Below are 16297 nucleotides of genomic sequence, written 5' to 3'. Positions count from 1 at the left end.
TATTGCTGCTGCTGCTTTGTTGTTGTTCAATGACTTTCTCGATAATTCTGTAAAGTCTGTATTTTTTATTGTTTGCCACCACTGAAGTCTCTTTTCAGTTACCTTAATGGTCAGCTAATGATTGGGCATATATTTTCTTATACACCTTGAGCCAATAAGTCTCCCAGCCTTTGCGAGGAGGCTGTGTGTGTGTGCTGGGATACACCTTCAGTGCTCCAGCAGGCAGTTTACAGCTCTGCCTCAGCCTTCACACCTCCTGCCTGTACAGGGCCTCAAGAGTCATCGAGAGTTAAGACATAAGGGCCTTCTGAGGTCTTTCCTGGCACGTGCACAAGCCCTGCATGTATATTGGTCTTCTGGATTCCCAGGAATAAGTCAGAGCTTTTCAATGCCTCCAATGGATATCTCATTCCCAGTTATTCCTCTTAAGTTTTTTGGTCAGCCATTTGTTAGTAGCTGCAGGCAGCTGAAATATTAAATAATTGCCACTGATTATTTTTGACAAATGTCCCAGGAATAGGGATGTTTGTGCATAACAAGCTCTGAGTCAGATCAAATAAAGACAAGCCCAAGCCAGGCATGGTAGCATGTGCCTGTAGTCCCAGCTACTCAGGAGGCTGAGGCAGGAGGATCACTTCAGTCCAGGAGTTTGAGGCTGTGATGCACTTGATCACACCTGTGAATAGCCACTACTCTCCAGCCTGGACAACATAGTGAGACTCTGCCTCTAAAGACAGAAAATCGGCCAGGCGCGGTGGCCCAAGCCTGTAATCCCAGCACTTTGGGAGGCCGAGACGGGCGGATCACGAGGTCAGGAGATCGAGACCATCCTGGCTAACACGGTGAAACCCCGTCTCTACTAAAAAATACAAAAAACTAGCTGGGCGAGGTGGCGGCGCCTGTAGTCCCAGCTACTCGGGAGGCTGAGGCGGGAGAATGGCGTGAACCCGGGAGGCGGAGCTTGCAGTGAGCCGAGATCCCACCACTGCACTCCAGCCTGGGCGACAGAGCGAGACTCCGTCTCCAAAAAAAAAAAAAAAAAAAGACAGAAAATCTCTGGGAGTGGAGCTTTTCAGGGAGCTGCCAGGCAGTCCAAATAGTAATAGTTCTTTGGGATGAGGCTTTTGAAGAGCTCCAAACCCATTTCATCCCCACCAGGGGCTACTAGGCTGCTGGTTTTCACAGCTACCATACTTGCAATGATGGTTTTCTCAAGGCTATGGCAGAGCTTTTGAGAAAGATGAGAATAAGGCAGTTAATACACCATAAAGCTCACTTTTCTTAGTGTGATTCAGCTATTCTTCTTGAAATGGATTATTGCAAGCCTTTGGTTAGTTTCCAGAGTCCTGAGAGAAGTGATTTTTAACAATATTTTCTAGTGTTCTTATTGCTTTCATGAAGGAGTGGATTTTCAGAGGTCCTTACTATACTGTCCCAGAAGTGCTTCTCACCCATTTGTTTTTAATAAGAATTAGGCAAATCTGGAAAGCAGTTTAGCATCATCTGGTTAAGAACATGAATTTTGGAGTCAGACCAATGTAAGTTTGAATCCAAGTATCATGGCTTACTAGCTGTGTGACCTTGGGCAAGTTACTCAACTTCCCTAAGCCACAGTTTGCTCCTATTATTACCCTCCATTATTATTACCTCCATTATTATTATTTTCTCCATTATTTTTACCCTATTTATAGAGTGTAATTTGATTCTCCCAACAATTCTCTGCGATGGACATTATTATTATTACTCTAGAGATTGGGTAATTATTATTATCAACTGCAAAACATGCTAGTATGCACATAACATGAAATATGTCTTCTGTTACTTGACTCATATCACCCAATTTATAGGGTAATATTATATAATAATAATATATTATGTAATAATATTATATAATATATTATGTAATAATATAGAATATAGTATGTAATATTATATAATCTATTATGTGATAATATATTATATAATCTATTATGTGATAATATATTATATATTATGTAATAATAATATTATGTAATAATAATATATTATATAATAATGATAATATCTACCTCAGAGAATTGTTAGGAGAATCAAATTAGGTGCTATATGTAAGACATTCAGCATATTCCCAGAATAATTTAAGAAAAGTGGACTGTTTGTAGAGACTGAACACATCAATTCCCATGAAATTTCCTTCATTATATCCCATATAAACACAACAGAAATAGCTCATAGATCACGAGCACTCAGTGTGGGAAAAGGCAAGAGACTTTCTTGCTATTTTTTGTTTCTTTTTAAAGCACTGACAATTCCTCCCTGGGAAATAATTTTTTAAATAATTAAATTTCCTTTTGAATACCTAGCATTGATATATTACCTCAGTTTTCCTCCCAATAACTGTATGAAGCCAGTATCATTATCCCCATTGCATTGCTGAAAAATCTGATCCTCATCAAAGATCATTGACTAACCTCAATTTGCTTGCCAGCCACTGGCAGAGTACAATTTAGGCAACACATGTGTAACAGACAAAAAGTGAAAACCGAGAGGAACTTAAGGAAAGCAAACTTAAAACGGCGCCAGTGTAAAAGGAAACCTATTGACAAAGGCATTTTCAAGGATTTCAATGAAAGCAATAGCTGCACTCCACCAATGCTGCCACTAGATGGTGGTGTTTCCATTATCTAGAGGTCTTGTGAGTTACCTTTTACCTGTTAAGAAAGAAAATCTGAAATCTGTATAAAGCCTGGCCTAGAGCACTTTTGTCTTTACAGCTTCTACCCTCCTGCCCCAGTTGCCAAGGCAAGCATCTTGAGACCCAAATCTCACATATGCATGTCTTCTGTATGGTTGGAACTAGAATTTGACTTCTCCCTCTGCATTCGTGAATATGCTTCTTTAGTGCTGTTTGACATCAAATTAGTAAATATGGAAATCCATTGACTCTATTAATATAATTCTCTCAGGTTTCAAAGGAGGTCAATGAAATGATGGTAAAAATGCCGTATCAGTGTTTCATAAATGGACAGTTCACCGATGCAGACGATGGAAAGACTTACGACACTATCAACCCAACGGATGGATCTGTGAGTAATTCTATAGTGTTAGTAGTGATCACCGGTGGTGGATTTTTAGTTTATACACCATTGTAAAAGAGGCAGTCTTAAGAAGCCCATTAATTCTCTCACTCTGCCTCTAAGCACTTCATGCAAATGTACTTCATGCTTTTCTTTCAAAGACTCAGTTCTGGTACTAGCTGCTATTAACTGTAGTAACCTATTTTATAGAACATTTATGATAAGTTTAGACAGGTAGCTTTACCTATAAACATCAGAGGCACTCATCTGCATAGAGATACATGTGAAAAAATTTTTCAGACTTTGAAGACTCATGGCAAGAAATTCAGCTTTCCCAAGGCACTGGAAGAACTACAGAGTCTTCTGTCTTCCTAAATGTGTTCTTCCATAAAGTAGTACGACATGAGAAGTACCGAATTTCTGGTTCACAATTTTCATATTAAAATTGTTCTTTTTCTTTACCGTAGTACTGGATATACTCATTTCTCATCATAACATTTTTTAAAAAATCAGTAATACTCTATTTTTTCTATTAATACAATATTAATTCCAAGAACCATATTTTCATATCTCTCATGTGACCTATTTTTACTTACCTTGAAATAGACAATATGCAAAGTATCCTACGCTTCTTTGGCGGATGTTGATAAAGCAGTAGCAGCAGCAAAAGATGCTTTTGAAAATGGTGAATGGGGAAGAATGAATGCAAGAGAAAGAGGAAGATTGATGTACAGGTATTTTTATTTTTTATTTTTTAGAAAAGTAATTCTGGTAGAGATGGGTTTCACTATGTTGGCCAGGTCTCAAATTCCTGACCTCAGGTGATTTGCCCGCCTCAGCCTCCCAAAGTGCTGGGATTACAGGCGTGAGTGGTGGCACGTACCTGTAGTCCTAGCAACTCTGGAGGCTGAGGCAGAAGAATTGCTTGAACCTGGGAGGTGGAGGTTGCAGTGAGCCAAGATCGCACCACTGCACTCCAGCCTGGTCAAGAAAGCAAGAGTCTGTCTCAAAAAAAAAAAAAAAAGATAAGAAAAGAAAAACAAGTCTACTACCTTTGGATATTGGCTAACATTGCCAACATTTTAAAAATTCCTGCAAAACATTCTGGTATTCACCTAGTATGAAATATGTCTTCTGTTACTTGACTCATATTAAATCCTATATATGTTGATTATGTTAGTATTGCTTGCACCAGGCAGGTCCCAGCTGGAAAAGAAGTTTAATAAAGAACTGTTTACAAAGACGTGGGCTAGGTCAAAGAAATCCAATAAAGGATACTGAAACATCCAGGCAGGGCTAGCAGCAGGGGGAAGCTGCTACGTCTTCAAGGTCTGAAGGGACAGGAGAAGGAGCTGTTACTGGAATCTGGCGAGATCTGTAGCTATAGGAGAAAACCACACTCCAGTGGAGGGGCATGGCAGCTTCTGAACCACCGTCCATCAGCAAGGGAGCCAGGGAATCCAATTCCCCAACCACTTTTTCTTTCAGTTCACCAATCTTCTGTGGGTGTCTCCCAGTGGCCTCTCACTGGCCAAGCCCAATGGGAGAGCAAGGGAGCCAGGTGATGTAATCTATAAAGGTCATTCACCAGGGTCAAGGTCACAGAGCAGGGTGGAGAATGGATACAGAGTGGCAAGTGGAAAATATCCAGTACCCCGTTGTTTTAAAAAAAAAAAACATTTTATATCAACTTGATCTGTAAGGAATAGGAACAAGGAAGAAAAATAATAAGGACTGAGAAGAATATTTTAAATCAGTAATGAAGGATGCCAGGAATAACTAGATTCAATCATAAATTCCATTTGCTGTTTACCTAAAATCCAATATCTGACCTAGATCAATAGATCTCAGAGCAATGATATGATTTGGCTGTGTCCACACCCAAATCTCATCTTGAATTGTAGCTCCCATAATTCCCGCGTGTCATGGGAGGGAACCAGTGGGAGGTAATTGAATCATGGGGGCAAGTCTTTCCTGTGCTGTTCTCATGAAAGTAAGTCAGTCTCATGAGATTTGATGTTTTTATAAAAGGCAGTTCCCCTGTACATGCTCTCTTGCCTCTTTCCTTTGTAAATTACCCAGTCTTAGGTATGTCTTTATGAGCAGCGTGAGAACGAACTAATACAAGCCAGATCTGGAACGAAGATTGTGGGAGGGGGATTTCAAGCTGGACTCTAGAGTGGCCCCAAAGGAACAGCTCTGAGAAGCACTACAAATACAGAAGAAAAACAAATAGAGAAGTTGACCACAAAAGATGAATTTTTACTGTATCACAGTCATTATACAGTCCTGCACTTACCTTCCCATAAAACCGAATACCAAACAGAAATCTCTTGTAGTGTTTATAATCCATTGTGTACATTGCTATCTTGTCTCTTCAGTTAGTGTTGGAAATATTTTTGTGCCAACTGGAAATCCTCAAATGTTCATGGGTTCTCAGAAGGTGTGGGTTCTAGGAATGTGGTTCCAGTGACTGGTACTGGCTCAATCATTGTTCCACTTACACATAGATGAGGCAAATTATATACGCTTCCAATACCCTCTGCTACTCCTTTGTAATTCTTGAAACAAATGATTTATGAAATTATTTGTTTAATGTCTTTCTTCCCTACTGGACCATGATCTCCATAAGGGCAGAGATCTGATCCATATGTGTTTACCTCTGAAACCTCCATCGTTAGGATACTGCATTGTATGTAACAGGAGCTCAATCAATACTTGTTGAATTTCTTTCTTTCACTGACCATGCAGACTTGCAGACCTACTGGAAGAGAACCAAGAAGAGCTGGCAACCATTGAAGCCCTTGATTCAGGGGCTGTCTATACCTTGGCTCTGAAGACTCACATTGGAATGTCCGTGCAAACATTCAGATATTTTGCTGGCTGGTGCGACAAAATTCAGGTAAGCACAAGTACTATTTGTTCTGAAAGAAAAAGGGATTAACATTGATGAGTTTGTACCAGGCACTGTGTCAGATCCTCTTTTTATGTAGATTTTTTTACACCAACATAACAGGGTTGTCTCGATCCATTTTATGCTGCTATAACAGAATACCTGAGACTAGGTAATTTATAAAGAACAGAAATTTATTCTCTTACAGTTCTGGAGGCTGGGAAGTCTAAGATAAAGGTGCCAGCAGGTTTGGCCTCTAGTTTTAAGACGGTGCCTTATAGTACATCCTCTGGTGCAGAGGAATGATGTGTCCTCACCTGGCAGAAGAGTAGAAGAGAGTGAACCCACTCCTGCAAGCCCTTTTTATAGCGGCATTGATCCGTTCATTAAGGTGGAGCCCTCATGACCTAAACACCTCCTATTAGGCCCTGCCCCCCAACACTGTGGCATTGGGGGTTAAGTTTCCAGCACATGCATTTTAGGGGACACTTTCAGACCCTAGCAATGGTTATAACAACTACAGGAAGTAAATGGATAGCTCTTATCCCCTTATTACATGTGAGCAAACAGAGGCTTGAGGACATGGATGCCTTTCCTATAATTTGTAGCAAGTAACCCATACGACCAGATTTGAACTCAAGATTTTCTGAATCTAAAGTCTAATGACATTCTTTGTACTTTTACTATAATATCTCCTGAGGGTGTTGAATATTTTTCTAGACATTTTGGAGAAGCCTAGTATCATGAAGGGTGTACAAATTCAAATACCTACAGAGGCCAGAGAGCTACCATAGATGGTGGAAGAAGACTGAATATAAGAAAAACTTTGTCTTTGAACCTGTGTCCTAGTAGAAATAAATTTTTAAAAAATTTATTTATTTTTTTCTTTTGAAATGGAGTCTTGCTCTGTCACCCAGGCTGGAGTGCAGTGGCGCCATCTCAGCTCACTTCTGCCTCCTGGGTTCAAGCGGTTCTCCTGCCTCAGCCTCCCAAGTAGCTGGGATTACAGGTGTGTGCCACCACGCCCAGCTAATTTTTGTATTTTTAGTAGAGACGGGGTTTCACCATGTTGGCCAGGCTGGTCTCGAACTCCTGACCTCAAGTGATTTGCCTGCCTTGGCCTCCCAAAGTGCTGGGATTACAGGTGTAAGCCACTGCACCTAGCCAAAAAAAAATTTTTTTAAGGAAAAATTTGATAAAGACACAGGAATAATAAATATTTCATTTTCCTTTTACTATATAATAAATAGCAAACATGGGGTGATCAATGGCAACAACACTAGCTCCAGCACTGGGGATACAAAAGGGAGACGTAGGGCTTGTAGCAAACTGCCGTATGCATGTTCCTCATAGACTCATAATAACCACTGCAGTACCAGTTATTGCAACCACATTCCCAGCAGCAAAAAGAAGCAAGTGAGAAAGGGGGAGTGGGAAGAGGAATTTCACAAAGCATTCTTACCTTCCCAGTACCTTTTGCTCATATCCCTCCTTGACCATCTCTATCTGCTAAGGAGACTGGGAAACATTGTATTCATCTGAGCACATTGCTGCCACCAATGTTAATGTACAGTCAGACACACCTGAGTCCAAGTCAGCTTTGGCCCGTATCAGCCAATGTTGTTAAAGTTATTTTATCTCCCAGAACCTTACTTTCCTCCTCTATAAAATGGTCACAATAATACATACTTTGCAAGTTATGTTTTGAGGACTGGAAACAAGTATTTGTACACTACAGGATTAGACAACTCTGCAACATAGCAGGTTTGCACAAAAATGAAGTTTTTATTGTGATTCAGCCACAAAGTCATGCATATATTGATATTTACTAATGGTAGTTCAGGTCCATCTCTTATCCCCAATTATGAAATCCAAATAGCTCTGAAACCTGAAAATTGTTTGATTAGTTCAAACTGATTTGATGCCAAACCCTGACTTGAATGAACATAATCTATTAATAATATTTATTTACATCACTTAGAGTGAATATTCATATGTTTCAGTGAATCAATACTAGTGTGTTTGCATGGACACAGGGATGGGAACATCACACACCAGGGCCTGTCCAGGGGTGGAGGGCTGGGGGAGGGATAACATTAGGAGAAATACCTAACGTAAATGATGAGTTAATGGGTGCAGCAAACCAACATGGCACATGTATACCTATGTAACAAACCTGCACGTTGTGCACATGTACCCTAGAATTTAAAGTACATTTAAAAAAATACTAGTGTGTTTGATTATGGGAGGCTTATTCAAATCCTGCTGGGGTAGCAGATAATTTAAGGTACATGCACTATATTACGTTTCTAAAGTCCAAAAAATTATGAATTCCAAGACATAACTGGCTACAAGTATTTTAAGAAATTGTACACTCTATTAGTAGCAGCAATAAGATTTTATGTGGCAAAGCAAATGAATAGCTTTCATTAAAGCCTACTATTGTGAATCTGTTAGGATTCAATTGGCTGCATATAACAGCCAACTTAATCCTGTTTTTTAACCCTATTATTTTTCTCTCACTTTCAAGGAGTCCAAAGAAAGGCAGTCAGGACTAGTATGTGAGATGCAAACTCTTTTTCTGTCTTTGCCAGGCCATCTTTAGTACCATGTGACCTCCACCCTGAAGGTTGACTCATGATCTCAAGAAAATCACTGCAGTGCCAGCCATTTCAGCAGTAGTCTAAACAAGAAGAAGGAGGAAGCAGACATGGAGGGAAGAATAAAGGAGTTGAGTTAGTCTGGTTTAAATAGCAGTCACCTTCCAATGCTTTGTGCTTGTATCTTCCACTGACCATCCCTAACCTGGAGAATGGGAACCATAGTATTTGATAGGCATATTGCTGTTCCATTATTAGTACAGGGATTCTGTTACTAAGGACAGAGGGGAGAGTGGATAATAGGCAGGCAGTTCACATTCTCTGCCAGGCCAAGCAATTGGGAATGGACAAAATGAGAATTATGTTTATTCTCCTGTGTTTCATGGTTCTCTTGAGAAACAAATAGCTGTTCCTTCTTTGGCATGGATATAGTTCTTATCAACAAACACTCTTTCATATCAGCTAACAAAAAGTAAGAGAGGAAGACAGAAAATGGATCCTTTGAAATGAAATTTACTTATTTAAATTAGTAAAATAAGTATCAACTTTTCTTATTCTTTAGGGTTCTACTATTCCAATCAACCAGGCCCGTCCAAATCGCAATCTGACCTTCACCAAGAAAGAGCCACTCGGGTAAGATAAGGAGAGTGCCTCTGAGTGAATCATGAGTTGTGTTATTTGAAACAACTAAGCGTGTCGAATTTCTTCCCCGGCAGTGTCTGTGCCATTATTATTCCCTGGAACTACCCGCTGATGATGCTGGCGTGGAAGAGTGCTGCGTGTTTGGCAGCAGGCAATACCTTAGTGCTCAAGCCAGCACAGGTAAGGCCACAAAGGGCCAGGTACAGAATTGCCTCCTTCTTACATCCAGTACTTCAAAAGAGTGACATATATTTATAAATAGCAAACAAAAATGAGATCGTATGGCATTTTTCTCATACATCATGGACAACTTTTCATGTCAGTAAATACTCATTTTTAATAGCTAATAACATTGTATGGAGATTCCACAATTTAAAATTTTCATAATAATAGAAGCAAGCATGGTGCACATCAGTGAAGTCCACTGACTTTCTACAAACCAATTCAATTCTTGCAAAATGCCAAGTGCCCAACATTTAGGGAATTATTTAGAGTAATTATGAGATATCAGAAAAAGTATTATGCAGGTATTCAAATTTAATTGTCAAAAATACTGTAAAGGCAGAGGTTGCAATGAGCCGAGATCTTGCCACTGCACTCCAGCCTAGGCAACAGAGCGAGACTCTGTCTCAAAAAAAAAAAAAAAAAATATATATATATATATAAAAATATGTATTATATATATTAGTTCAGTATATATTATATATTATATAACAGAGTGAGACTGTCTCAAAAAAATATAAAAATATATAAAATATATAAAATATATATTTATATGTATTTTATATTAGTTCACTATATTATATTATATATCATATATTATATATATTACATAAAACATATTTATATGTATTATATATTAGCTCACTAGATAATATATATTATATATATATTAGCTCACTATATATATATAGTGAAGATGTAGAAGATGAGGGAAAAGCATGTAAAAGAACATCTGTAATTATAAATATATATCCAGATGGATAACAAGAAAATACTTTTAAGAAATAGTTAAGGTAGTTTTCAAAAAAATCTTTTAATGCTACAATAGCTTTTTAAGAAAAAAATATGGCAGCCAAGTTAACACTGGCTGATACTTTACTATATAAAGTGCACTATGCAAAATAAGAAGAAAAACAAACTTCTTAATTGGGTTTCTGTTATATGCAGGTAACTTTACTATGTAGTAGGCATTCTGAGGTGCATAATTCATGGAGAAAACTTGGTCTTTATTCTAGAAGAGTTTATAATTTGTTACCTCTCAACTCTTTCATTTCTTCTTTCAGAGCTTAAAAAAATACAGTTTCATTTGGCAAAACTACATGGTCATGTGACCATGGCCATTTTGTTTTAATCATTAAAAACGATTTGAAAAAGTAGGTATACAAAGTTTTCAAAATTCAAAAGATACAAAGAGGTAGATAGTGAAATGTCTCCCTTCTATCATTACTCCCCAGCCAACCAGTTTACCTCCCAGAGACAACCAATGGGATTAATTGTTATCTATAGTGGCTTAGATATTCCAGAGATAGTCTGTACATATATATGTGTATATTTATGAATATGTAGTTTTATATGTATATGTAGAGAGATATATATTATTATATGTAGATATAGATATTATATATGTGTATATGTATATATTGCTAATTAATGGGCATAAAGTTTCAATTACTGGCCAGGTGAGGTGGCTTACACCTGTAATCCCAGCACTTTGTCTATTTTTTTTTTTTTGAGACAGAGTCTCGCTCTGTCACCCAGGCTGGAGTGCAGTGGCGCAATCTCGGCTCACTGCAAGCTCCGCCTCCCGGGTTCACGGCATTCTCCTGCCTCAGCCTCCTGAGCAGCTGGGACTACAGGCGCCTGCCACCACGCCTGGCTAAGTTTTGTATTTTTAGTGAAGACAGGGTTTCACCGCGTTAGCCAGGATGGTCTCGATCTCCTGACCTCATGATCCGCCCGCCTCAGCCTCCCAAAGTGCTGGGATTACAGGCTTGAGCCACCGTGCCCGGCAATCCCAGCACTTTGGGAGGCCGAGGCAGGTGGATCACTTGAGGTCAGGAGTTCAAGACCAGCCTGGCCAACATGGTGAAACCCCATCTCTACTAAAAAATACAAAAAATTAGCTGGGCATGGTGGCAGGCACCTGTGATCCCAGCTACTCCAGAGGCTGAGGCAGAAGAATCGCTTGAACCTGGGAGGCAGAGGTTGCGGTGAGCCGAGGTCGCACCATTGCACTCCAGCCTGGGCAACAAGAGTGAAACTCTGTCTCAAAAAACAAAGAAACAAACAAAAAAACAACTTCAATTATGTAAGATGAATAAGTTCTAGAGGTCCTCTGTACAACATTGTACCTATAGTTAATACTACTATATTTTACACTTCAAAATTTGTTGAGAGTAGAGCTCACATTAAATGTTCTTACCACAATAAAATAAAATTTTTAAAAACACACACAAAAAGCAGCATTTTATATACTTACCAAAAAAAAATTCTTCCTTTTTTTTTTTAGCAGTTTCCATCATATAGATAAAACATATTTTACTTAACTAATCCATAATTATGGATATTCAGATTTTCTCTCCTTTTGCTGTATAAACCATGCTACAGTGAATAACCTTATAAACCTTATAATGCACATGTGCAAGTATATTTATAGGATATGTTTCTAATTGCAGAATCCCTCAGTTAAAAGATACATATATTTGTGTGATAGATATTGACAAAGCCATCCATGGGGGTCGTATTAGCTCACCAGCATTATACAAGACTACTGTTTCCCACTCTTGTTTAATGGGTGCACAACACATTAAACAGCAAGAAGCTAGTTGAGTGAAGTGAGGAGACAGATAATCTAGCCCAGTAGAGCTCCACACTGGCTGTACATTAGAATCACCTAAAGTTCTCCTTTTAAAATGCTCATATGGGGCCCCACTGGCAGAGATGGGGCCCCATTCAGCATTTTAAAAGGAAAGATCTGATTTAATTGGTCTAAGTTGGAGACCACACATTGGTATTGCTTAAAAGCTTCACGTTTTTCCAAGGCACAGCCAGGGTGGAGAACCACTGAATGATATCCAATGAGAGTGCTAATTACTGAGGAATGGCAATGAGTATATATAATGTCCAAAAATTACAAACATTCTTTGAGTGCATACCAGTTGCCAGGCAGGTAGTAGTGATGAAGATACACACAGTTTCTGTCCCTATGGAAATTACAGTCTGGCTCTATCTGCAGTTTAAAACTGGCAGTTTTATAGTTGAAGATAATTTAAATCCTAAGAATGAAAGACCCAAAGGTGCCATTGTTATTCTGGACTTTTTTATTTTATTGGATAATATTATGCAGTGATGCATTTATAATATTAGGGCTCTATGTGAATGTCAAGAGGACTGAATTGAGATGACTCTTCTTAAACCAGTTGTCTGCTTTGTTATATGTGTGAAAGATTCCCTCCTGGCTTCATACAAAAGAAAGCACAGATTTTCATGGCCTAGAGTGGTTTGGTCCAGGTGTGACAAGTTCTGACTTTATTAACCTCATATTTAGCAATGACCTACACTTGCCCAGAACCATACTAGAGGCTTTCCTATATATTATGCAAACCTATAATCCTGCAGGGACACTGGATAGCCAAATGGAAGAAAACCAATAGAAATGAAAAGAGCTGTGATAGAGATGAAACCATTTATTTTATTTATAAATGACATTTTAAAACCTTTATATTCTTACTTTAAAAGAATTATAATTAATTCAGGATAGTTTTTAAACATCTTTCTAATTATGATGGTTTCATACCAAGGCATAATCAGATATACTTGGGCTAGGATCATCTTCAATTATACTAGATGTAAATCCACTATTTTAACAGTCTTGATAACTTCAAATATTTTGGGCCAACTTCTCATCAAGTTAAATCTACATTGACATTTTACAAACCTCACAATGTGACTGTCATGGACCTGTTACTAGAAGGAGGAAAAGTGGTAGCCCTGCCTCTTTATTGTTTGCTTGTTAACATTATTATTTATTGTGCAGTTTCTATGCACATTTTTTGGCCACTTGTCCATTTTATGAAGACAAACTTACTTAAAATAACAACATAGTCTGTGAAACCATGTAATCCGGCCTGTAAACTTCATCAGAGGGCAATCTTCTGAAAGCAAATGAGCAAGGGAAGGAACCACTGCTACCCCTTGGCCTTGTGAGCCTCTGTTCTTTCCTAGGACACTGCCCATACCTTTGTGGCCCATGACCATATGACCTTCATTCAGACTGTGTGACAGCAGTGTTATCCAGCCATACAATAAATGTTAGTTATGGTTCATTTATTTCATATCTTTGTCAGCTAAAATATATAAATAAAAGTTCCACTATTTTCTTTTCGCACCTCAATGGATCCTCTTGCACATCCCATTTTTAGAGTCTAAGCTAACCAAGTACTGACTTAAGACTGAATGGACGTTGGTTTTTTTTGTTTTTTTTTTTTTTGTTTTTTTTTGAGACGGAGTCTTGCTCTGTCGCCCAGGCTGGGGTGCAGTGGCCGGATCTCAGCTCACTGCAAGCTCCACCTCTCGGGTTCACGCCATTCTCCTGCCTCAGCCTCCCGAGTAGCTGGGACTACAGGCGCCCGCCACCTTGCCTGGCTAGTTTTTTGTATTTTTTAGTAGAGATGGGGTTTCACCGTGTTAGCCAGGATGGTCTCGATCTCCTGACCTCGTGATCCACCCGTCTCGGCCTCCCAAAGTGCTGGGATTACAGGCTTGAGCCACCACGCCCGGCCTGGACGTTGGTTTTTAAGAGTATGAAGGTATTGCTTTCATTTTGCTTTGGAGATTTGCATTGCTATGATAGATGTTTAAGGTGAGATCCATATTATGCCACTTTTTATGTGAGAAAGAAGGGAAAATAAGAAAATATGTATTTGCTGATTTGAATAAAAGGAAACACAGGAAAGATAAACTAGAGACTAATGAAATTGATTATCTATAGAACATGGGATGAATGGGGTGGAAAGGAGGGTGGGAGAACGACATTCTCTGAATGGACGTTTGAATAGTCCTGACTTTTGGAAGCATATTCCCCATATTCAATGACAACAAGAAAAAGAAATATAGTCAACAAAGATGGGGCCAAAATCCTAAAAGTAAATGTAAACAAAACAAATTAAGCTATATTTCAAATGAATAACATGACCTCATTGAAGAGAGTGAGGAACCATGAACCCAAGTCACTTTTGACTAACTTTGGACTATATGTCCTCAGGATAAAGGCAACGCAAACCAACAACAACAACAACAACAAAACCCAAATACATATTCAACTCTAATTAATAGGCTTCTTTTTCACAGGGACATGGCTTAACAATTCTCAAATGACTTTCTCTATGTTTTAGGATTAAGCAAATAATTAAATATATTGTGGATAATGGGAGTCATGTCTCTCTTTCTTGGAGAAGAGAATGACAAATGTAAAAAGGGCAGAAGGATAGAATCGACCCTGAGATATTGGATAAAGGTATCAGTGTAAACTCATGGGTTTTAATGTATTTAGATAGTTAAATAAAGAAATGGATATAGGCATATGTGGGATAGATACACACATATATTTACGTGTGTGTGTGTGGTGTATACATACATCTCTTTCCCAGCTCTGTCTGCTACAAGGGCCTAGAAGCGATGACCCCTCAATAATGTCCAGATATCTTGGTTTCTAAAATACCATTCTTCTCTCAAAGAAACTTGGGCTCCTTGGAGAAGGAGCTGGAGTAGGGAAGAATCAAGATGAATCTAAAATATCTTGTCGGGCCTGAAAGCAATGTAATGCTCGAAGAGTAATAGGGGCATGGCAGAATGATAAGGGGCCGTACTAAAGGGACTGCCTCAGCCAAATCTAGAACGACTGAACATCAAAATCAATAACAATAGTAAAAGATGACAACCTGCTGATTACAGTAAGAATCTATGTGTTCACACTGATATTAATTAATTAAACAGAAAGGAAAACACTTAGAGAGCCAACAAGTACATGTAAAAGGAATGACGGAATTGGACAATCACCATTTGGCAACCATCATAATACTTTATGATTATTATCCAGAAATTATCCATGGACACTAAAACTAGTGGATAAAAATTTGAGGAGTACCTCCCCACAAAATATTTATTAACTACAATGTATAAAATAGTAACTCACAGCGATGAAAGTTGGCAGACCACATTTGCCAAATAATCGAAATCGACTTTCCAGTATTGGAACTATTCTACAGCACGTGCCTCCTGATGTGATGTCCTGAGAAAAGCCCAGCATCGCTCCAGTGGTATTGTTCCCAAAAGTGCATAACTTGAATCTAATCATGAGAAAACATCAGACAAATCCAAACAAAGAGACATTGTATGAAATAACTGGCCTGTACTCTTCAAAAATGTCAGTGTAATGAAATAGAAAACTCAGAAATTCTCCTAGATTACTGGAGACTACAGATAGAACTAAATGTAATGCAGATGTTGGATTTTCTTTTGCTGTAAGACATTATTGGGATAATTGGTGAAATCTGAATATAGTCTGCAAATCATGTATTCTATCAGTTGTTAATCTCCTGATTTTGATAATTGTACTATGGTTATGTAAAAGAATTTCTGGTTTTATAGAAAATGCACACAGAAGTATTTACAAGTATGGGGTATGTCTTTACTGTATTCTTAAACAGTTCAGAAAAAGATACCCCTTAAAGGTATCTTTAAAAAATAGTTTAGAAAAATATATATACGGCCGGGCGCGGTGGCTCAAGCCTGTAATCCCAGCACTTTGGGAGGCCGAGATGGGCGGATCACGAGGTCAGGAGATCGAGACCATCCTGGCTAACACGGTGAAACCCCGTCTCTACTAAGAAATACAAAAAATAGCTGGGCGAGGTGGCAGCGCCTGTAGTCCCAGCTACTCGGGAGGCTGAGGCCGGAGAATGGCGTGAAGCCGGGAGGCGGAGCTTGCAGTGAGCTGAGATCCGGCCACTGCACTCCAGCCTGGGCGACAGCGCGAGACTCCATCTCAAAAAAAAAAAAAAAAAAAAAAAAAAAAAAAAAAAAAAAAAAGCCGGGGGGGGGGG

General features: G+C 38.8%; 1 protein-coding gene across 1 annotated transcript in view; it reads left to right on the top strand.

The window, feature by feature from the left end:
- Positions 1-16297, top strand: part of ALDH1L2 (aldehyde dehydrogenase 1 family member L2) — a 66502-nt gene that overhangs the window by 30100 nt on the left and 20105 nt on the right. Inside the window, exons 11-15 of the mRNA XM_025403333.1 lie at positions 2946-3065; positions 3663-3790; positions 5808-5958; positions 9112-9182; positions 9266-9371. Coding sequence (XP_025259118.1) covers positions 2946-3065; positions 3663-3790; positions 5808-5958; positions 9112-9182; positions 9266-9371 — 576 coding nt within the window. The remainder of the gene's footprint in view (positions 1-2945; positions 3066-3662; positions 3791-5807; positions 5959-9111; positions 9183-9265; positions 9372-16297) is intronic.

Source organism: Theropithecus gelada, chromosome 11, assembly GCF_003255815.1.
Source record: "Theropithecus gelada isolate Dixy chromosome 11, Tgel_1.0, whole genome shotgun sequence".
In the NCBI taxonomy this organism is placed as follows: Eukaryota; Metazoa; Chordata; class Mammalia; order Primates; family Cercopithecidae; genus Theropithecus; species Theropithecus gelada.
The sequence above is the reverse complement of the archived record's forward strand: the minus strand, read 5'-3'. Positions and strand labels throughout refer to the sequence as shown.